At 40.2% G+C, this 24,115-nt stretch overlaps 1 protein-coding gene across 1 annotated transcript in view; it reads left to right on the top strand.

Moving 5' to 3' along the window:
- The first annotated feature begins 2,425 nt into the window (after positions 1–2,425).
- The window catches only part of gabbr1b (gamma-aminobutyric acid (GABA) B receptor, 1b), an 89,788-nt gene continuing 68,098 nt past the window's right edge, over positions 2,426–24,115 (top strand). The window contains exons 1-5 of the mRNA XM_060865597.1: positions 2,426–2,509; positions 5,934–5,998; positions 6,078–6,216; positions 9,709–9,894; positions 10,049–10,066. Of these exons, the coding sequence (XP_060721580.1) occupies positions 2,434–2,509; positions 5,934–5,998; positions 6,078–6,216; positions 9,709–9,894; positions 10,049–10,066 (484 nt within the window). The 5' untranslated portion in view covers positions 2,426–2,433. The remainder of the gene's footprint in view (positions 2,510–5,933; positions 5,999–6,077; positions 6,217–9,708; positions 9,895–10,048; positions 10,067–24,115) is intronic.

The raw sequence follows: 24,115 nt of genomic DNA, 5'->3' as shown, positions 1-24,115 counted from the left end.
ACACTTGGGAAATATCACACAGTGATTTAAGGTAGGAAGGAAAGATTCCAAGGGGAGAAGCACAACACAGACTGTTTAACAAGAACAAACAGAGACAACTGAGCACCAGAGAAGTCTGAGAGAGAAGTACTCGGCGGCTTGGCTTTATAAATGGGTACAGCATGCAGAAATACATGAGTTTTTATTGCCTTATGAATGAGGAACCGGTGCATGTCATATCCTCTCAGTGCACTGATCAGCCGTGGCATCATTATGGGAATCTTGTGCTTTACGTTTTTTTTTTCTCTGGCTCCTCAGATTGCTCCCCGGTGTGTATGTGGCTTGTGAAAGTACTTCTCCCTTAAATGTCTACTCTTAACTATGCTGGTGAAAGTTTACTATACACCCAGGGTTGGAAAGTGGATTATAGAGTTGTTCTGTATTCATTTGTTTATTCATTATTTTGTTCTCCCAAATTGTTGAGTGTAGGCAAGTCGACTCTGTGGACGAACGTTATTTACGCTGCCTGTTGTAATGACTTTCTGTTTTTCGGTCACTATCCACAGACCGTAGGTCAGAAGATGGATGTAGTTTGACCGGTAAACAGACAGACGTGCCTGCGAACTGAACTCCTGCTTTAAAGGTGTTCTCCATGTTGTCAATTTTCCTGCCACTGTTTATGTTCTGAAGCTCATTTGAGCAGGGTAAAGGCTCTGTTTCACGTCCGTTTGTTTCTCACTGCTCTACTGCAGTCTCCATTGCTATTTTTGGCTACTGACTTGAAGAAGAAGGGTTGAATCCCTCTGCACATTGCAGTCTGCGGTGACATGATGCAGGAGTTTCTTCTTGTTTTGCTATGAGGCTATGGCCAGAAAACAGTAAATGTGGAAAAAATATTTATAGATGTATTAATTGGTGCTCAGAATTGGCGGCCTTGCAGAATCTGATCCTGATTGAAGACCCTGATCCTGATCTTGGTGACTATAATGATCTGCAGAGATCTTTACTGTAAGCTTCTCCTGCAGCTCAGGCAAGCGTCCTTCTCCACTGCACTACAGTCTTTCTTGCCTTGTTACTTGCATCAGCCTTGCTCAGTGGTTGAGTCTGTACTGGGTGTAGGTGGTAGGTTGGGTGCTGTGGTGTAGGTCTGTGGGTACTCTGTTGTTCTCTAGCCATGTGGCTATCTGATCCTCCACCACTCACCAGCTCATGATTGATGCTCTCTTTAAGTCTGGTATTAAAGGCTATCAGCCTTTTGTGGTTCTCTCCTGCCAGGATCTGGAAAGGTGCCATATATTCTCATCCAGGTTAGGGTCAGTCCTCTCTCTGCCCCACTTTCACTGACTGAATGATCAAAAACTTCACACAACAGGAGGGTGAAAGTTTCCACCAGCCACACAATGGATCTTATTGATCTCACAGTGTTGTAATCCATGGCACCCTGGATTGAACGCTGTATGAACGGTGTGATGTGATAAAAAGCTTCGAATCGGGCCACAAACCAGTGGTTTGAATGAGCATTCATACTGTATGATGAGCAACAGTTCACATGATCTTCACATTTACATATTTGGCTGACAATACTGTAATCCCAGGGTACATTCCCACATCAAGCCCAATGTTACTGGGATACACTCTAGATCCATTAGACCCTGAGCAGGATAAAGCTGTAACAGAAAATTAATGACTGAATGAATTAATGAAAAGGTTATCCAAAAGAAAGGAAGCGCTTTACCCAAGAACCACACACTCAATACCAGGATTTAAACACTCAGCATCCTGGAGCCTAAAACGCTGTGCCACCACTGCTCACAGCAATCAATCTATCAATCAATCAAAGCTCTATTATCTTCTAAATGAGCAACAAAATGATTTCCCTCATTTCCCTTTTCCCTCATTTAATTATACATGCTAAGCTAGTTGATAAATCATTTACATGTGTTCATTTGGCTGACACCTTTATCCAAAATAACTTAGATTTTAAGCCGAACATTTGAAGGTTAAGTGCCAAGCAATGGTTTTCTAACAGCTCTGGTGTTTAATCTCACACACCGAGCCATCGTTTGCTCACAACATTAAACAAACGAGCTACGAAATGACAGCAGTTTGTGGCGATGTGTTATTTCTTTTCGCTGTCATGATAGCCATGACGGTCTGATTTCTTGTTGTGTGTCTGATGACACTATTGTGATTTGATTTTAGCTTTCCAGTTTACGTTGTGTTGATGTGTCCTTTTATGTGTGTTTTATAGCAGCCTTTTCTTCCAATAAGACTTCTTCCAATAACAATACTGAAACAGGCTGACAAAATCAACTGATATTATCTGACAGGTTTTAGAACCTTCACACAGCAGTGCACTTTAATTACTGGATTTCAGATGCGTCCGAAAGATAATCATCTTAATTCTTCTCTCTATCTCTCTCTTCTTCTGTATCTTTGTCTGCAGGTGGAGGCATGACGCTATTATTTTTTCATGTGATAATATTCATGTTCGACTCCTTCGCTGAGGCTTCACACAATACCTCTGCAGGTATGAACATTTCATGTTTGTGTGAGTATATATATATATATATATATATATATATATATATATATATATATATATAAAATACTTAACTAATTCCATCCATGTTCCTTTGTTTTCCCTGGACGTCTAAGCTCCCATTCTCCAGTTGAATTAGTGCGCATCTGAAAACAGGAAATTTCGATCACGTTCTTTTCAGACGTGCCCTAATTGGCTGCTTCCTATCTCAAACACTGCAGGCCTGGCTAGGCTGTTTCGTCCATTTAGCTCAGCTAATGAATCACAATATCAACAGTATTAAGCCACTGAAAGCCTTTATATATATATACGAATACATCAGCGGGTATGTAAATCATTTATTGCATAATATTTACACAGAACGCCAAAGGCACTATATTTATGTAAATCTGTCTGTTCTTGTCAATGGTTCTACATGATTTGCTACAACGCTGACATTTATAGCGATAACAGTACTATAAACATGATCATTTAGATGTTTTTTTTAATATCCTTGCTACTTTTTGCTCCTTGGAACAAAATGCTCTTTTTAAAAAACACAAAGCTGCTTTATATGCTTGCATACATTAGCACTTTTACTTACAAACATGCACACACCTCCACACTCACTGGCCTCTTCTGGCCACTGGTGCTGGACTAGATGATTACTGTAATTAGTTGGTGACACATAAGGTGAGCGAGGCTGTAATAACAGACTAAAGCAGCTATTACTTCCGCACTCTTAGTGCGATGGAAACCTGAGAGCCTCAGGGAAATGCTGCCATTTACCGGACTGCATGATATTTTAGCGGCCTGTACATGCTCTGTTATTATGTACAGCTCTCTTATCCAGAATCAATTTCCTTATCTGATTTATTAATCTGGTTTTAGTGGTTTGCTACATTCCAAAGTAACGCCGGATGAAACGTAGGCTCCTCTTTCAATTACAGCAGAGCCATGGGCATAGCAGTCCTTACTCATTTGGCTTTATGGCTTTGGTAAAACTCAGTGCCTCCACTCACAGCTGTCATTTTTCATTCACGATCCATACAAGAGTGGATTTTAAGATAAAGTGCTCCACCTGCTGCTCAGTACACACACTACGCAGGCTTTCCATGTATCCCTCCACGTTTGGTTGAATTGAGAGATGTTTTTCAATGCAGTCTTTGAGGAAGATTCACATTATGTGCCGTATTTCTGCATTAAACATATCTGAATCCAGTGATACCAAACAAGTACCTGTAAGTGAGTACCTGTAAGCATGGCGATAACTAGCTGTGAGTACACAGGTCTAGTGACATATCACTAGACGGGTCACTAGACCTCTGTACCTACTGTAGGTAGTTTTGGGGGTTTTTTTGTGCTAGGAGGAAAAATCTGCTATTTTTATTATTTTTTTAGTCAAAATGTAAAAACTAGTACAATTTACATGCACAGTTGCTTATAAGTGACAGTACAAACCTTTTCTCTAGACAAGGTTGTTCTTTAGCAACAGTAGCAACAGTCCCATTAATATGTAAATAGACTGTAATATACAAACTAATGACATCTATTATGTACAAAAACTAGAAGAAATAGGCAATTTGTTACTGTTAGGATTTCTGCTCTGTTGTTCTTTTAAAGGAAATCAGTTCACTGTGATGGTTTTGCAAAATATGCAAGAAAGAAATGCTGTGTAAGAAATTGTGATGTTTTTTTTAAAAAGAAAAAACAGTACATTCATGCAAAGGAGCTCTTATATCTTGTGTGAATTTGATTCACTGTGGCATTTTTTTTAAGAATATAGAAATATAGGCACTAACTTAAAAAAAAAAAAACAATAAAAAAACTCTAAGATATTGTGAAATGTCCAATTTCCTCTTTTTGGAGGCTGAAATCAGCAGATAATTAAAATATTAACTGTATAAAAAATAATAATAATAGATAAAATAATAACTGAATAAAATTAAACTGGAATCAGAGCCGAGTATGAAAGAATAAAATGAGAAGATAACAGAGATAAGAAATAAGGATGTATAGATTTGGCATTAAATACTACGATCCTGATGCCCATCAGTAATGCTGGATCATTTATGCACGAAACTGAAATTTTTATATTGGCACCTGCTCAAGCACTTAGTCAACTAATTTATACACAGCAGTGTAAACAACACAATCATGTCTCCCTTAAGCACACACGAGCGTTAATGAAGGTTTACGCTAATTAAACATTATTTCAGAGCCTGTATGCAGTATGGTGTCCCACAAGGTTTTGATGTAGGGCTTCAATCGTTTTCTGTTTCCTCTTTAATATACTGTTAAATCGCAAATATACGTCTGGCTTTCACTCCTACACTGAGGATATGCAGTAGACTTATAGATTTGGCTAAATTCAAAATCCCAGCTGTGTAAAATGGAAGACATAAAAGCTTGGACGTATATAAATCTCCCCTGAAATTGTGATGAAATGGAAATACAGTGTGAAGTACAGCTGCTGTTTTATTCTTAAGCTTGATTGCTGTCCTATAAAACATACAGCTACGAAACATACAGCTAAGAAACCTAGATTTAGGTTTACTTGATTTCTGTTTAAGTAACATCTCAGAAATATTATTATGTGAGAAATTTATATAAGACATGCTATCCCATGATGTTAACACGTATATCTTATGATAAGACATTTAGACATAGGCTTATCCTACATATGCTAATCCTTTATATGCTGTTTACATGATAATAAGACATAAACTAATCCTATTAGTATACATGCTAATCCTACAAATGCTAATTCTACATATGCTAATCCTACATGTGATAATTTTACATGTTATAATTCTACACATGCTAATACTACATATGGTCATTCTACATATGCTAATCCTCCAAATGCTAATTATACATGTGATAATTCTACATATGGTAATTTTACATAAACAAATCTTCCAAATAGCAATCCTACATATATTAATTCTACGCATGATAATTCTATGTATGTTAACTCTTCATATGCTAATTGTATATATGCAGATTATTCATGATAATAAGACATATGCTTATCCCACATATGCTAATTCTATATATGCTAATTCTACATATGCTAATCAAGCATATTCTAATCTTACACATGCTAATTATACATAGGATCACCCTACAATGCTAAGACATATAAATGCATACAAATCCTACATAAAGATGATATCTGCATTGTGTTCCTGGCTCATTGACTTAAATGTTTTGCTTATGCTGTTTTTTTAAGCTTTGAATAATTTAGCTTTGGTGTATCTAGAGTATTAGGACAAATAAGTGCTTAATAATTAAGAACATATACTTTTGTTCTTGTAATAGTGAGATAATACATATACAAAACGTTTAAACGTAACAGATTGCCGATAAAGATCCAGATGTCTCAGGATCTGAAAGAGCTCTAATACGTTGTCACTGTCTTTTCCCGCAGGCTGCGTTATCATTCGTCCACCCAGAGATGGAGGGATAAGATACAGAGGCCTGACCCAAGAGCAGGTTACTTTTTTACCATGTTTGTTTATTCTTCATGCATGTGTTTAGATGTAGTGTATCACCAGCGTGTGTTGTGTTACAGATCCGCAGCGTACAGGTCTTACCAGTGGACTATGAGATCGAATATATCTGTCGGGCCAACCGGGTCATCGTAGGGCCGAAGGTCAGGAAATGTCTTCCTGATGGCAGCTGGACTGATCTCAGCCAGCGCAGCAAGTGCTGTAAGCTTTATGTTTCTTGTTTTCTGCTTACTTTCTCTGAGAAATGATCTAAATCTGAGTTAAATCTATCCAAGCCTCAAATAAGAAAGATACACAGGAAATCTACACAAATATGACAAATTTTGGTACTGTGAGTGAGTACCAAATGAGTAAGTGAGTTCATCATCCATAAACATTTACTGTGGCAGACATTTTTATTTCTAGTATAACTCGATCGCAGGCAAGTGGTGTCAGACGTATATTTTTGTCTCCGCAGCTGTCGGAAGTCGTGTTGAAAATGCTTCCTTTCGGCTCCTGTTTTCATTTACATGCATATTGAAGCATGTGATTTGCCAACAAAAACTGAGAGACCCATAATTCATTTAGAGATGTCAAGCTCATACACAGCTCTGGGCTGGAGTTTGTTTCGGGTGCTGCGTCATGGCAACTCGCCAACATTAGAAATAACGCAGAGGGAACAGGCGAAGAGATAATTAGATGGTTAGGATTAGTATGACAGTAATTCAAACAGATGAGTTTAGAGACGAGGTATTGGACAGGATGGGTAGTGCTGTAGACTCACAGCTCCTGGTTTCGATTCTCCAAATGTTGGTTTCTTCTGGGTTCTCTGGATTCTTTCCACCTCCAAAAACATGCCATTAGGTTAACTGGCAGTTCTAAATTGCCCCAGCTGAATGTGAATGTGTGTGTAGGAATGGTGTCAGGTGTGGGTGCTACAGTAGAAACAAAATCCAGACCCAAATGCAGGGATAGAAGACAGACATGGGTTTTATTATTAAAATCACAAAACCACTAGACACTAGTTAAACACTGGTTATCAAGACACAAGAACAAGGAATCAGCAAACCATGCCAGACAACAGGTATAAATAGGGGAGGTAATTAGTAGAGATGAGCCGGATACTCGGCTGAAACGAGTATCCGGTACGGATAAAGCACTTCTGCCGAGTACGAGTATTATACGAGTAATACGAGTCAATATCTGTGCTCGGATTGAATGAAAATCATCATTGGGTAGCTGATTGTGTCAGCGTTCTGTGATAGGCTAGTCACAGCGCCCCTCCCCTACAGTGATAGGCTAGTCACAGCGCCCCTCCCCTACAGTGATAGGCTAGTCACAGCGCCCCTCCCCTACAGTGATAGGCTAGTCACAGCGCCCCTCCCCTACAGTGATAGGCTAGTCACAGCGCCCCTCCCCTACAGTGATAGGCTAGTCACAGCGCCCCTCCTCTACACACATACAGATGTATTGTGTTGCTGTGTCTCGCTCTGCTCACTCACAGTCACACACAGAACAGCTCTCTGTCTCTCCCTCAGTCACTCGGGTTCGCGGGTCTTTTCTGTTAACGTTTAGGGTTTCTTCAGCTTTTTACTTCGGGTTGTAACGTTAATAATACGTACTTACTAACCAGTAGAGTTCTGGTAAACGTGGGTTCGTTCAGACGTGGTGCTTGCTTGGTAGAATGCGACTCGCATTGCGTCTCTGCCTGTCGGAGATTTTTTTTATTTTTTAAACCTTCAGCTGTCTCTAACCAGTAACCAGACAAAAACATAAAGGTAGTAAGCTAGTGTTATAAATATTACAAATTAATTATTACCGGTTAAAGCCCCGCCCATTCCATGACAAGTCCCGCCTATGTCCGGGTTAGGCCCCACCCACTCCGAGTACAGATACAGATACGGATAATTCATATGGTTAACAGATACAGATCCAGATACAGATAATGCTGTACTTGCTCATCCCTAGTAATTAGTGAAACATAAGAATCAGGTGTGATATGGCAAGAACGGGCTATGGATATCGTCGCTGTCGGGCGGAAACCTCGTATGTCCAAATTTGGTCAATTTCATATTTTTTCACATATCGATGCTGTTGGTCAGTCCCCACGTGGGTCTGTTATTTTTACAAGTTATTAACCAATCTAAAGTCTTGAAAATAGCTTGAGCACAAATCTCATAACTCCATTGGTCACTTCAACTGTCCACCTCTTCCTCACTCCGCGGGAGAGCTTCACGGCATATTTCTCCTCAAGAAGAGTCGCAACGAATCAACACGTCTTCTGAGGTAAATGTCTTCAAAACACTGGGCTCAAAGAAAAAACCCCCGCTAGTTCTGGTGCTCGTCTGAGGACAGGAATTTAGCGCAAGACAATCCACTGCAACGCGGACTAAACCCTGTGCACTGCAGATAAGGTACGGCGTTTTTTTTAATTTCCTGAAAAATAACGGTTTTGGAGATACGAGGATTCTGCCCGACAGCGACGATATGGTGGGGCAAACACAGTGTTCTGGCAGGGAATTGTCCAAGCTATTATGACACATGGTTCTCATTTGACCTGAAATGAGATTGTTCCTCTGACAAGCTCATCCATGACCCTGTACAGTGATTTTGATATTGATGATGATTCTATCCCGTTGCTCTGAATAACTTTGTGAAGTGTGTTTTCTTCTCCAACCACATATATGTACTGTAACACTGTTATCACCGTATTAATAAAAATGTGTCTTGTTCTTCATCATGGCAGACATGAACTTCCTGGAGGTTTAGAGTACATTAAACATGAATATCTATTAATCAATTGCTTAATACAGTGCATTTTACCAGTGTTAGTAATAACATCAGTGTAATGCTTCTTTTTTTTCTTGCTATTATAATCTGTTTCATCGTACAGACGACTTACCGTTACTGCAGGTGTAAAAAATACTTCAGTAATGACAGGCAGATATTCTTCCTAAAGCTCTTCCTCTATTTCATTCAGCTACATGAGCATTAGTGAGATCAGACACTGATGATGTAAAAGTGAGGAGGTCTGAGGTTCAGTCAGTGTTCCAGTTCATCATAAAGGTGTTCATTAGGGTTGAGACAGAGTCAGGACTCTGTGCAGGACACTCAAGTTCTTCCACTTCCAAAGAGTGTTAATGTAACACACTATATAATGGAGCTCAGGGACTTGTGCACAGGGGAGTGGTCAAGCTGGAACACTGTTTGAGTCTCTTAGTTCCAGTGAAGGAACATTGAACAGCTACAGCTTACAAGACGTTTAAGATAATTGTGTGTTTCTAACTTTGTGGAAACAGTCTGGGGAACAACCACATATGAGTGTGATGGTCAGGTGTCCAGAAGGGTTCAGAAAATAAATCCAAAACGAGTTCAGCAGTCCAAGGCAATCAGAACTCACAAATGAAGACAGAAGCAAACGTCAAAGTATTAATAGCAACAGGTAGAAATACACATGCCAAGAAGTTGCACATATTAGTTTGGACACTGAACAAATGAGGTCTAACAGGTGAGCTTATAACATCTGGATAATGTTCAGTAGATCTAATGTCCAGAATGAAAGAAGATGTAGCTTTGTGGTGGCTGATAGTTCAGTAGTGGACTTAGATGTAAGTTGAGACAACAGTACCGCAATATGACATTATAACACATGAGAAGATTTCAGAGAAAAAGAAAGTGTGTGTCTGTGTGTGTGTGTGCGCGTGTGTGTGTCAGTACTGCCATGTGCACAGGTGTGGACATCTCTGGAGAACGGACGTGTAGTAGTGTCCCCACCTGGTCCGGCAGTCGAGGGCACCGTGCTGAGATACAGCTGTCTAAATGGCTTCATCCTCGAGGGCAGGAACACAACGCAGTGCAACAAACAGGGCACGTGGGACTCACCCAAACCCACCTGCCGCTGTGAGTTTTACCTGTGTGTGTGTTTGTGTGTGTGTGTGTGTGTGTGTGTGTGTGTGTGTGTGTGTGTGTGTGTGTGTTTCAACTTCAGAATTCTTTTACTTTCAAAATGTTAATTTATTACTTCTGTTTTATTTCCTTCTTTCTTTTACTACAGACAACAGACACCACACAGGTAAGAGCTTGAGATTATTTAATCCTTTTGTATTTACAGCCAGGCCACTGAGAGCAAAACATTGATGTGTTTTAACTAGGGCTGGTAATTTAACGCGTTAATTAGATTAATTAATTATGAGAAAAATAACGCATTAATATTTTTAACGCATTTAACGCGCCCCGCCCCTCCCCACACCTGTACCAACGACTACACATCTTGCAATAAGCTGTAGTGGCGAGTTAGTCAAGCATCATGCCAAACGACACAGATCTGCCTGGCTTTCAAAACTCTTTCCAATGGAGCCACTGATAAAACCAAAGTCCTTTGCGTTCTCTGCAATAAGGAATTTGCCTACCATCGAAGTAGTTCTAGCATGAAATACCACCTGAACTCAAAACATACTGCGAGCTCTGCAGTTAGCACAACCCCGGATGCTGCAGGCAAGCTCCGCCAAACCACGCTGACTGAAAATCGCCGCAAATTAAGTAAGTCGTCCTCAGAAACACTAACAAATGCAATATCTAAATGGATTGCAATGGACAGTAGGCCTGTTAATATTGTGGAAGACAAGGGGTTAATGGATGCTTTTCGAATTGCGTCTTCCGATACAAGCTACACACTACCGGCAAGACGTACAGTAGCTGTATGACACCGAAAAACTATCAAAACAGGAAAAATTGACTCAAGCACAATATGTTGCTCTGACTGGAGACCACTGGACTTCAATCAGTAATCACAACTATCTAGGTGTTACTACAGTACTCACTTCATCGATCGTAACTGGACACTTCAGTCCTTCGCGTTAACGTTACTTAAAACAGAGACACGGCATTATTCGGATGCATGTGCCGAACAGTTCCTAACGGTGGCAGACAAGTGGAACATTACAGAAAACGTGACCAATATCGGAACGGACAGCGCTCGAAATATGGTTGCAGCAGCAAGAAAACTTCCGTTTGATCACATCCCCGGTGCACATATTGCAGAGGACCATTACTGTTTGCCTTCCGGACAGTGGGTTTGTTGATGCATTGACAAAGTGTCGCAAAATTGTAGGACATTTTAAGCACAGCCAGCAATCGGACAACAAAGAGAGCAACTGATACAGGACGTTTCAACGAGGTGGAACTCATCGCTCGATATGATCACACGTCTCTTACGGAATGAAGAGGCTGTTAAGGCTACTTTGCCTAAGTGAAGCCTAAGTGATAGGCCATTTTAGCCTAAGTGATAGGCTTGTGTTCAATAATAAAAAATGTTATGACCATTGTAGCCTAAGTGATAGGCTACAATGGCCATAACATTTTTTTTATTATTGAACACAAGCCTACTGTAAGTGATAGGCTTGTGTTAAATAAAAAACTGCTTTTTGTTATATTGGTTCAATCTTCCTCAAACACAATCATTTTAAATGACATTTTGCAAGAAATTCTCAACTAATATTTATGTGCAATTAAATGCGATTAATTAGATTAATTAATCGCCACATCCTGTAATTGATTAGATTAAAATTTTTAATCGCTTACCAGCCCTAGTTTTAACATTTACTAATATTTTCGCTGTTGCTTTAATTCAAAGCAGTTTGCAGTGATTACAGTTCAGTCCAGCAGAGCTTTTAAAGTAACAGTGATACACAGACTAGACTCCACGAACTGACCAGAAAAAGGTTCAACAACAGAATGCTTTAAGCCCCCCCCCAAATACACACACACACACACACACACACACACACACACACACACACACACACATAAAACAGGCATCGTAAATGAGAGACGACGTATCCAAGGCTTCATCTACACTTGCGAGTAATAAACAGTACACCAACCAAAGAAAAACCTACATGAGTCTACGATAATATCATCACCTAGGTGTAACGTTTTATCATGAGATGATGGATGTTAGAATGGAAGAGAGCTACACAATAATCCCACATATACACACAGAGAGAGCAGCACGAGGAATGATTTCTTTTGTAAAAGCTGTTTTCAAAGATTTCTCGAACACCACAGTGATAAAGGTATCATAGAAAGTCATGCTAATAGATTCTCTTAACTTTATTAAAAATGTTCACAATTCAGACATTATCAATATTGAACACATCAACAATACCTCAAAGCAGTATATCATAGACACTAATAAGCAAACAAACAAACAAACAAACAAACAAACAAATAAATAAATAAGTAAATAAATAAATACTATTAAAGAAAGCAGTACCAAAACATGTAAAGCAAATTGCAATGTCAACCAAAAAATACAATTCAGGGGTTAATTCATATATGTTAGGAATTCAGAGAGTTTTAAGACATTCTTCTTTTTTTAATTGCTTTAAGAATTGATATAAAAATTTAGGATTATTTTTAAATGCCACAAAAAAGGACACAACTTTAACAAATCCACGTTTGTTCAAATAAAACTTGGCTAAATGTGAAATATCAGGAGCTGGTTGCTCTTTCTGCCAGAAGAGGGCAGTGTTGAGTTTTAAAATGTTTATTTATTAAGTCTTTTCCTGGAGGTGGCAGTATGACTCCATAAAGGTTTTATTCTGTACCTGTTTTATCTGTTTGCTTCATTTCTGCTTTTAAATGAGATTTACATGAATACACACACACACACACACACACACACACACACTATAATAATTACATTATTATTTTAATAATTATTATTTTATTATTTTAATTCTTTAAGAAAATACTAACTATTGCATAAGAAGAAATCTTATGATGTGTCTAATGTTTTTGCAGATTCATAGGTTTATTATTTATTTTCTTCAAATCTGACATAATATTTCCGGAAGATTATATTATAATTTAATATTTTGTTATGTCATGGTGGTTAGTACAGAAATTGTCGAGTGCAGTACTGGTGTTGTATCTAATGGGGGCAGTGTTGAGCTGGTAAACATAAAAACATAACACATTGAAGTCAGTGAATGCCTTACTGTTCAAAAATATATTAGATATTAACTGCATGAACAGAATTTATGGTATAAAATATGTACAAAAATATTACATTCTAAGAAATACAGTGTACAAAACAGATTAATATTGACAGTTAAGAAATATTTATGCTTCATGATTTACTTCATGATCTCCTGATTTTATATATTTAGATGTTTGTACAGCTAGTTTGTGACAATGCCTTTTGTTTAAAATGCTATGAAAACAACATTGAATTAAATTCACCGACGTTCCAAAATGTTTCCTTTCCCAGTTCATACTTTACTATTGAACCTTCGAGTAAAATGAATTTATCTAAGAGGAAATTAAATTTTCTTTTCTATGCTGTCATGCTATCAGACAGACAGACAGACAGACAGACAGATAGACAGACAGACAGACGGACAGACCGACACAGCTACAAGTTTATGGCTTTTATTAAAAAACAAACAGACAAACAAAAAAACACTCAGACGAACAAACAAAACAGATATTCAGTCAGAACCAGAGACAGGCTAAGTGTCAGGATATTTGTAAACAGGACTAAATTAGACAAAGCTAATGGAAGGATGACGTACAAAATAAAACCTCAGTCAAAACAAAGAGGCAAACAGGCAGAGTACAAAGGCTTGGAAATGTCACACACTCAAAGCTGGAGTGAGACTTCACAAACTCAGGGATATTTATGGGAGAGTGGGTGAGTGTGGAGTGTGGAAATCTGTGAATAACAAGTGCTGGGAATTGTGGTGAGACTGCAATGACAGAACCACCTCCTCTAGTGTTATCCTGAGTTGTGGCTTCCTTCCCACTCAGAGGTGTCTCTGTATACTATAAATGATAGACACAGATGTGTGTGCTTAAAGACAGGGATCTTGTTTTAGGTTGGGAAAAGCAACATCTGCTTCAGGTTTATACAATTACACCAGAGTTACTTGGACCCGGATACTGAGAGTAAGTGAGATGTGTTGCAATGGTGCTGAAAGGTTGTCGGTCGAAATCGGCAAACTCTTCTCACTTTGTGGATCTTTAGGGAAGTGGGCCAATCCGCTATTACTCGACTGTCCGTGACAGCATCGTCTTGATTTATAACCCAGCAGCGTGACTTGGGACTTCACACTTTTCTGCCTTTCTGCTAAGACGCTCTGAAACAGCCCAATTTGTTATGCTGCACGTGTTGGTCCAGGGAATTAGAGTAGATTGAAATGTCATTTTTATGGACATCCCTTTTCTCTCTTTCTGTGATGAATGTTTTAAAGACTGACCAGTCCAAAACGGCACTGCCAAGCTTTCACAGGGTCCAGAGGTCGAACTGAAAGTCGTTAATTTTAAATCCGCAAATATGATGTGTATTAATATGATTGATATAAAATGTTTTCATCATTTATGGAATGAAAACAGATGGTACTGGATTGTGCCGTACCTTTTAGCAAACATGATTAGTAAATGTTTAGAGGCAGCGGTAGAGGTCGTTGTTAAACAGACAGGAAGCAGTCTGATCTCAGGAACAATGCTCCACATATGGCAGCTGCTGATAACCAGCTGAATTAATACCAGAGCTGGAATGTGGATGCATCATGACCTTGACAGTGTCACTTGTGCGTCAGGCGAAGTGAATGAATTGCAGATGCCTGTATTCAATGCTAAGGTGTGTGTGTGTGTGTGTGTGTGTGTTGCACGTGTGCTGCACTGTGTGCTTCATTCCCCTCCAACAGTGTTTTTTCTGGGCTGATTAATGAGCATGTCAATGTCAGAGTGTGACTGTGACATTCACGCACATGTGAATGCTTATGAGGGCAGGAGAGAGTGGCAGAGGATGTCAGGGAGGAGGGAGGAAGCTGAAGACAGGAGAAAAAAGTGGATTAAGGGAACAGGTGACACAGAAAGGATGAAGAATGAGTCAGGCTCTGGGTGAAGTGGATGAACGAGAAATGAAAAGGATGATGGAAGAAATCAAAGTAGAGGCTGAAGAGAAGAGGAGAAAGAAGTCCTCGGGATGTGAGGATTAAAAGAGAGTAGGAGTGAGCAAGCCAGAGAGAGAGAGAGAGAGAGAGGGAAAGAAGAGGGAATAGAAAAGGAAATGATAGGTAAGGAAAGAGAGAGGGAGATTTATGTCCTCTATCTATTTAGTAAATGATGCATTCTGGGTGTTTTGACTTGCTGGAAATTGTTTCTCAGGTTCTTATTACATTCCCTCGACTCCCACCTGTGTCTCCAGAGATTCTAGTCTTAAAATGCAGCTTCTGTTGGTTCACATTCAGCTGTGTTCTGCCTGCCTTTCAGTCAACACCACCACCACTAACAGTATATTTTATTTATATATGGTCGCGTCGAGAGTCTTTGGTTTATGTCTGAAAGTTACATCGATATTTATGCAGGGGAAAGTTACTGTATGTGAATTCAGAAACGGGTTATATAGATGCTTATGTATATGAACCATTGTGATCATTAGAAGTTCCCTCATGTAGTGCACGTCTCCGACGATGGAGGATTTTCCATTTAGTAGACAGAGTTTTTTAAATAGTGTCTAGACCAAGCACTTGCTTTTAAGCTTGAAAGGAACCAGGCATAGAAAATGTAGATTTTTCTTTCCTTTGCTGTCAGATGTAATACAGTGGGACATAAAGGAGACAAAATAAAAACTAAAAAACAGATGAACACAGTGATTTTTAAATCAACACTGAATAGGAGCGTATTATATTGCTAATGGACATATAGTCTCATGAATAGTGAATGCATATAAATTCAATTCAATTCAATTCAAGTTTACAATTGACAATGATTCAAAGCGGCTTTACGGAACATAAACATAGAACAAAAGGTTAATATAAATAATCATATAAAGATTATTAGAATACAAAATTCAGGATTAATATTAGATATATTTAAATCTGTTTGTATTTATCCCCATTGAGCAAGTCTGAGGTGACTCAAGCAGCAGTGGCAAGGAAAAACTCCCTTGAATGGAAGAAAGAAACCTTGAGAGGAACCAGACTCAATGGGGAACCTCATCCTCATTTGGTTGACACTGGAGGGTGTGATTATAAATATACTGTCTGACTATGTTGTATTGATGCAAAAGACCACGTACAGTACAGTTGGCATCTCCTCTTTAGTATCGCAGAGTCTAACTGGAGCTGGTAGATCTCTAGATGCCTCAGGATTCTCTGAGTCAGCCTCATCTCAGTGGAGGTCCAAAATCTTCATCGCACGGAAGACAATAGGAGCTGTTACAATTTCTGGATGCCTCGGGATGGGTAGAAAGAGAGAAGCAGTGGAGAGGGATTAACGTAGCTGCTGTTCATAATATTAGCAGGTCTGATGTAATAGTGCACAATATTGTGAGATGTGTTATGTGTACGCCTGACTAAAGAGATAAGTTTTTAATCTACATTTAAACTGGGAAAGTGTGTCTGAGGTCCGAACACTATCAGGAAGACTATTCCAAAGTTTGGGAGCCAAATAGGAGAACGCTCTACCACCTTTAGTAGACTTAGATATCCTGGGAACTACCAGAAGTCCTGAGTTTTGTGATCTCAGAGAGCGTGAAGGATTGTAACGTGTTAGAAGACTAGTTGGGTGGGAGCTAAACAATTAAGAGCCTTGTATGTAAGTACAGTAGCAGCAGTTTGTAATCAGTTCTAAACTTAACAGGTAGCCAGTGTAGAGATGATAAAATTGGGGTTATATGGTCATACTTTCTTGTCCTAGTAAGAACTCTGGCAGCTGCATTTTGGACTAACTGTAGCCTATTTATTAAAGATGCAGGACAAGCACCTAGTAATGCATTACAATAGTCCAGTCTAGAGGTCATGAAAGCATGAACTAGCTTCTCAGCATTGGTTGATACTGATACAGATACTGATACTGATACTGATGTTTCTCAGCTTGAGATACAGATACTGATACTGCTGTTTCTCAGCTTGGCGATATTTCTAAGGTGGAAGAAGGCTGTTTTTGTAATATGGGTGATATGATTTTCAAAAGACAAGTTGCTGTCTAATATAACACCCAGGTCTTTCACTGATGAGCTACTAGTAACAGAACATCCCTCTAAATCGAAGTTGAAGTGTGAGAGCTCCTGTGTACTGGTTCTTTGGACCGAAAAGTAGTATTTCTGTCTTATCAGAGTTTAATGAAAGAAAATTACAGGTCATCCATTCTTTTATCTTGGACAATTTGGACAATTTAACTATTTCATCTGGTTTTGATGAGATATACAGTGGAAACTATAAGATAAGTATATAAATATATTTCAACATTCATTACAACCAGTCTGATTTAATTCATTAACGTGGATTAAATAATGAATAAATAAATAAATAAGTAAATAAATAAGTGAATAAATAAATAAATAAATAAAATAAATAAGCATTTTATTCTGCAGATCCTATTATGTTATATTTAATTTGTTCCATCACACACTTAATAATATCATTAAATGTGCAAACAACTTACTGATTCTGCAAGAAACCAAAGTCATGAAGCTGTAGTCTGTTTTAAAGTGGTTTGAATGGTTTTAATCTAATACTACATTTTGTCCATGTAACTCTCTTTGTTCCTCGAGATAAGCAATGATTTTGTGCATGAGTGTCACGTTTATGCATTTAATATTGGCTGAAAGTGGCATGCCATAGTTTTAGAGTCTATTTACAGGACAAAACATACACTTCAGCATGAGATAGTGGTTAAATCTGTCATATAATGGCGCTGGACTTAATACTTCAGTTCACAATGTCAGTATTACGAAAGAAAAGTGGGATTAAATGCAAGGTCATGTGTAACCGAGACCCTCATCTGTTTATTTTTTTAATGCAGACGCCACCCCCTGAGCTCTTTTGGGATTAAATCTTCACTACACGTGTGTACTGTAATTCACCTAAAGTTTTTTTATTTTCTTTTCATTAATATTTTTATTGGATTTATAACAGCAACAAAGGGGGCACGGTGGCTTAGTGGTTAGCACGTTCGCCTCACACCTCCAGGGTTGGGGGTTCGATTCCCGCCTCCGCCTTGTGTGTGTGGAGTTTGCATGTTCTCCCCGTGCCTCGGGGGTTTCCTCCGGGTACTCCGGTTTCCTCCTCCGGTCCAAAGACATGCATGGTAGGTTGATTGGCAGCTCTGGAAAATTGTCTGTAGTGTGTGATTGCGTGAGTGAATGAGAGTGTGTGTGTGTGCCCTGCTATGGGTTGGCACTCCGTCCAGGGTGTATCCTGCCTTGATGCCCGATGACGCCTGAGATAGGCACAGGCTCCCCGTGACCCGAGGTAGTTCAGATAAGCGGTAGAAAATGAATGAATGAACAGCAACAAAAAAAATTAACGACACACCAAAAAAAAACAAAAAAAAAACGAGTCAAAGAAATAGGGGAAGCCATGTGATATCAATGATATAAAGGCGACTTCTGCTTCATTAAAAGCCTGTAGGGTTTTAAATCAAAAAGAGATTCCCTTTCAGTGTTAAAGCCATTACTACTAACCTTAATTCTATCTCTTATCCCTAACCTTATACAAAAAAATTAGAAACAGTTTCTCTCATGAATAAGCTTCCGTTTTTTTTTAGAATTGGAGCAACCTCTAGCCTTCCTGGTGCAGAGGCTCATCCTGACTTGCACAAGCTGCTATTCCTGAAGCCCAAATGTCATCATTTCATCCACAATGCCTTGATGCTAAACATGGCCCTCACCAATAGGTCAACAGATAAGCTCAGCAGGAAGTCAAAGCCCAATGCGGTACACTTTGCGGTTTATGAAATGCTCTAGGCTGCAAAATGGACAAGATGGATTTTTTTTAACAAAGCTTTCATCTGGAACACATTTTTTGCTTGTTAATATTGCAAAACAAAAAGGACGATACACTGCCTGTGGAGCAGCGGTTGTTCTATCCGTACTCAGTCACTCTAGTACCCAAGGGTGGAAAGTCTGATATATTGACTTTTTTCAGATTAATAACAAGACTGTGTGTAATTAAATTCCTGCTCTTTGTATAGATTTTTGGAGAAATAGCAGAGAATGGTTGTTTGCTATGTTGGCTCTTGGGAATGAACATGGGAGCTGGTGCTATTGGCTTTTTTTCAGCATAGAACTGAGATTAGTTTGCACCCAACAGGCAGCGGGCAGCATTAGAGGATTTTAATTAACCAAAGACAAACCACAGGCTCTTTCTTCATTTCTTTCTTTCTTCCTTCCTCCTCGCTTCTATCCCCTTCCTTACCTCCTACTGAGGGAATCACAACATGGGTTAGGTCATTATGTGGAAGCAGTTTTGCAGATGTGGTTGTGTATCATGGCAGCACAAATCAATGTGGGATTCATGTTTCACTTTAAACCCTGCCGTATGCAGAATCTATATATATACTGTACTGTATATCTTTGTGCACACACGCATTGTATGTATTTGTTGCCTTTATAATTGTGTGCATCTTTGTGTGGGAAATATCTCTACTGTTTTAGAATCTACATTCTACTGTACTATCTCTTCATACATCCATCCATTCACCGGTTAGAGTTACTCTTCCAGCTTAGGGGTCTGAGAACCGCTATTATAAACAACTGAGTGACATTTTATTTTACCCTACACATTGTTTCCAGTTCCTCTTTTAGTCCATTGACCGTTCTGTGGAATTGCCACATCTATCACCACTTTTCTATTATTAATGTGATCTGGAAGATTTTTTATTACCTGTTCATTTGTCTGCAGTGGTTTAGGTTTTAATTTAACTTTAGGGTTGAACTCCGATTGATTTAAGTATTATAATATGTTTTAAAAATAAGCTTTTAATATTTTAATTTGAATCTGTATTTGTATACAGTATACATTGTACCACATTTGAGCCCCAAGCATGCACACACACACACGCACATGCACACACACATGCACACACACACACACACACACACACACACACACACACACACACACACACACACACACACACACACACACGCACACACACAGGATAAGAATTATTGGCAGAACTGTATTTTGGTTATGATTGAGAAACCTATCAACATATTAAGTATCACTTTTAATATAATATAATATAATATTCATTCATTCATTCATTCATTCATTCATTTTCTACCGCTTATCCGAACTACCTCGGGTCACGGGGAGCCTGTGCCTATCTCAGGCATCATCGGGCATCAAGGCAGGATACACCCTGGACGGAGTGCCAACCCATCGCAGGGCACACACACACACTCTCATTCACTCACGCAATCACACACTAGGGACAATTTTCCAGAGATGCCAATCAACCTACCATGCATGTCTTTGGACCGGGGGAGGAAACCGGAGTACCCGGAGGAAACCCCCGATCCACAGGGAGAACATGCAAACTCCACACACACAAGGCGGAGGCGGGAATCGAACCCCCAACCCTGGAGGTGTGAGGCGAACGTGCTAACCACTAAGCCACCGTGCCCCCCCATATAATATAATATAATATAATATAATATACAGTTTAATGTCATTGATTCATGTGTGATTAGATATATTTAGGCAGAGATCCAATGACAACCATTTAGATGAAGTAATAAAATGTTTACATAAAGACGTCACTTTATTTTGTCTAAGAACCACAAACTGACCAATGAAGCTTGACCTAGTAAAAGTTAGTAATTTAATAATGATAACCGAACTTAATTTAGTAAAGAAGGCTAGAAATAAGCAACAACAACCAACTTGTACTTTTCTCCTCATAATTCTTTGGTGGATTTTGAGTAGAAAAAAACCCAAAACAATGTTGAATATGTTCATGTGTGAAGTTTGACGATCATGTGACGTTTTTTGTCAAGAATTTCTTAAAAAGGACTTCAGAGAGCAGCTGCTTTATTTAAGCAGATGTTGACTATTGACAGCTGAATTTCTGTAGCGCAGACACCGTTAACGTCGGTCACCCGTTAAGCGCTGCACACACTCGGTTATACTTTCCGGGATCTGAGCTTTCTCACTGCATGGTCAACATCCTGCTGTTATGTGCTGGACCGTCTCAGGAGCCTATTTGCTGTAATATACCACTACTTTGATTGATCTAGTGCTGAGTACTTGTTCTTGTGCTGCTATGTTTAGTGCCTTTGTACAGTTCTCCAAGACACTGGTAGGATTTTCCAATATCATCCATGTCATTTGTCTGTTATCTGTCAGTGGACATGTACTCGTGTGCATATCAGAGCTAGTGCAGCTCATTCTAGCATGGACTTGTGGTCGGCTCACGTCTCTTGCAGCACCAGAGAGGTGAATGTATTTAAAGTGACAAAACCTCAGTGTTGCTGTTCTTCTGATTTCTGGCTTATGGTTCTGACACAGCAAATTCTGTCCTTTGGAATAAACTCTCAGTGTGTTTATTTCAACTACATTTGAGTTTAGATGCTTGATGATTGAATGTACTATTGCACAAACTTTTTTAATTAAATCTATTTTGTGGGAGTTGATTTTCAGCTCGTTTCAGGAGTTAAAATTCTACTAACATATAAACTAAAATTTAACTCTTAACAAGAGTTTATTCAAATTATCACCTTTTCATTGTCTTAAAAAAACTAAAATGGTTTCAGGTGAAATCAATTTATACATTTATAGCATTTAGGAGGTGCCGTCATCCAGATAGACTTACATTTGTACAACTGACCATTTAAGGGTTAAGGGCCTTGCTCAGGGTCCCAGGAGAGGCAGCCTGGTGGACCTGGGATTCAAACTCACAACCTTCTGATTAGTAAGCCAACACCTTAACCACTAAGCTCCTACTTCCAACCAAGGCCAATATTCTCTGAAAATCCCTCAGGGCATAAAAAATAGTTTATTAAAGTACAATGTCACTGTTAGCTTTCTCACAACGAAGTCCAAGATGGCGCAGTAAAGATGTAGACCAAATAAAACCAGAGACAGTTGAATAAGCCTCCACAACACCCAGTGCATGAACATCAATATATTACACCGCTTTATGGTGTCAGAGCCCTTAACCCTTGTATGGTGTTCGGGTCTGTGGGACCCATATTCATAAACATCAATAGTTTTGAAAAACATTGCTTCCTTGTAAATTTGTTGATTTTTTTTCACACTCATGACTTGATTAAATTTGATTTTCTTTTTTTAATTACATTTTATTAAAAACAACAAAAAACGAGTAGCACTTTAATTAAAAAATGTGATGTAATAAAGGTAAAGGGCAAATATTAACCATATATGCTGTTTATATTGCTTGTAATTGGGATGAAGTAAACATCTGTGTTGAATTTTTGATTGTGTTGAATTAAAAACCCATAAATGCAGCGGGTCACCAGACCCACGAACACTGGCTGAGTAACAAAAATACAAACAACATACAAGGGTTAAACACCAGCTGTAGTCTAAGTTAGAAAATAAACTCAAATTAGAAAATGAAATCAGACTCTTTCCCAACTTCAGAATATTCATCTCCATTTGTTGTGGATGTATCCAGATTAGTCCATCCATCCATCCATCCATCTTCTACCGCTTATCCGGGGCCGGGTCGCGGGGGCAGCAGTCTGAGCAGGGACACCCAGACTTCCCTCTCCCCAGACACTTCCTCCAGCTCCTCCGGGGGAATACCGAGGCGTTCCCAGGCCAGCCGAGAGACATAGTCCCTCCAGCGTGTCCTAGGTCTTCCCCGGGGCCTCCTCCCGGTTGGACATGCCCGGAACACCTCCCCAGGGAGGCGTCCAGGAGGCATCCGGAACAGATGCCCGAGCCACCTCAGCTGACTCCTCTCGATGTGGAGGAGCAGCGGCTCTACTCTGAGCTCCTCCCGAGTGACCGAGCTCCTCACCCTATCTCTAAGGGAGCGCCCAGCCACCCTGCGGAGGAAACTCATTTCGGCCGCCTGTATCCGGGATCTTGTCCTTTCGGTCATGACCCAAAGCTCATGACCATAGGTAAGGGTAGGAACGTAGATCGACTGGTAAATAGAGAGCTTCGCCTTGCGGCTCAGCTCTTTCTTCACCACAACAGACCGGTATATCGACCGCATCACTGCAGAAGATACACCGATCCGCCTGTCGATCTCCCGCTCCATCCTTCCCTCACTCGTGAACAAGACCCCAAGATACTTAAACTCCTCCACTTGAGGCAGGAGCTTTCCACCAACCCGAAGGGGACAAGCCACCCTTTTCCGGCTGAGAACCATGGCCTCGGACTTGGAGGTGCTGATTCTCATCCCTGCCGCTTCACACTCGGCTGCAAACCGTCCCAGTGCACGCTGAAGGTCCTGATTTGAAGAAGCCAACAGGACAACATCATCTGCAAAAAGCAGAGACGAAATCCCGTGGTCCCCAAACCGGACTCCCTCCGGCCCCTGACTGCGCCTAGAAATCCTGTCCATATAAATAATGAACAGGACCGGTGACAAAGGGCAGCCCTGCCGGAGTCCAACATGCACCGGGAACAAGTCTGACTTACTGCCGGCAATGCGAACCAAACTCCTGCTCCGGTCATATAGGGACCGAACAGCCCTTAGCAGAGGGCCCCGGACCCCATACTCCCAGAGCACCCCCCACAGATCACCACGAGGGACACAGTCGAATGCCTTCTCCAGATCCACAAAGCACATGTGGACCTGTTGGGCAAACTCCCATGAACCCTCCAGCAACCTGGTGAGGGTATAGAGATGGTCCAGTGTTCCACGACCGGGACGAAACCCACATTGTTCCTCCTGAATCCGAGGTTCGACTATCGGCCGAATTCTCCTCTCCAGTACCCTGGCATAGACTTTTCCGGGGAGGCTGAGGAGTGTGATCCCCCTGTAGTTGGAACACACCCTCCGGTCCCCCTTCTTAAACAGAGGGACCACCACCCCAGTCTGCCAGTCCAGAGGCACTGTCCCCAGCCGCCACGCGATGTTGCAGAGGCGTGTCAACCAAGACAGCCCCACAACATCCAGAGACTTGAGGTACTCAGGGCGGATCTCATCCACCCCCGGTGCCTTGCCACTGAGGAGCTTCTCAACCACCTCAGTGACCTCAGCTTGGGGGATCGATGAGTCCTCAACTGAGCCCTCTGCCTCTGCTTCCTCAGTGGAAGACATGTCGGTGGGGTTGAGGAGATCCTCGAAGTACTCCTTCCACCGTCCGAGAATGTCCCCAGTGGAAGTCAGCAGATTCCCACTCTCA

This window comes from Tachysurus vachellii, chromosome 3 (assembly GCF_030014155.1).
Source record: "Tachysurus vachellii isolate PV-2020 chromosome 3, HZAU_Pvac_v1, whole genome shotgun sequence".
In the NCBI taxonomy this organism is placed as follows: Eukaryota; Metazoa; Chordata; class Actinopteri; order Siluriformes; family Bagridae; genus Tachysurus; species Tachysurus vachellii.
The sequence above is the reverse complement of the archived record's forward strand: the minus strand, read 5'-3'. Positions and strand labels throughout refer to the sequence as shown.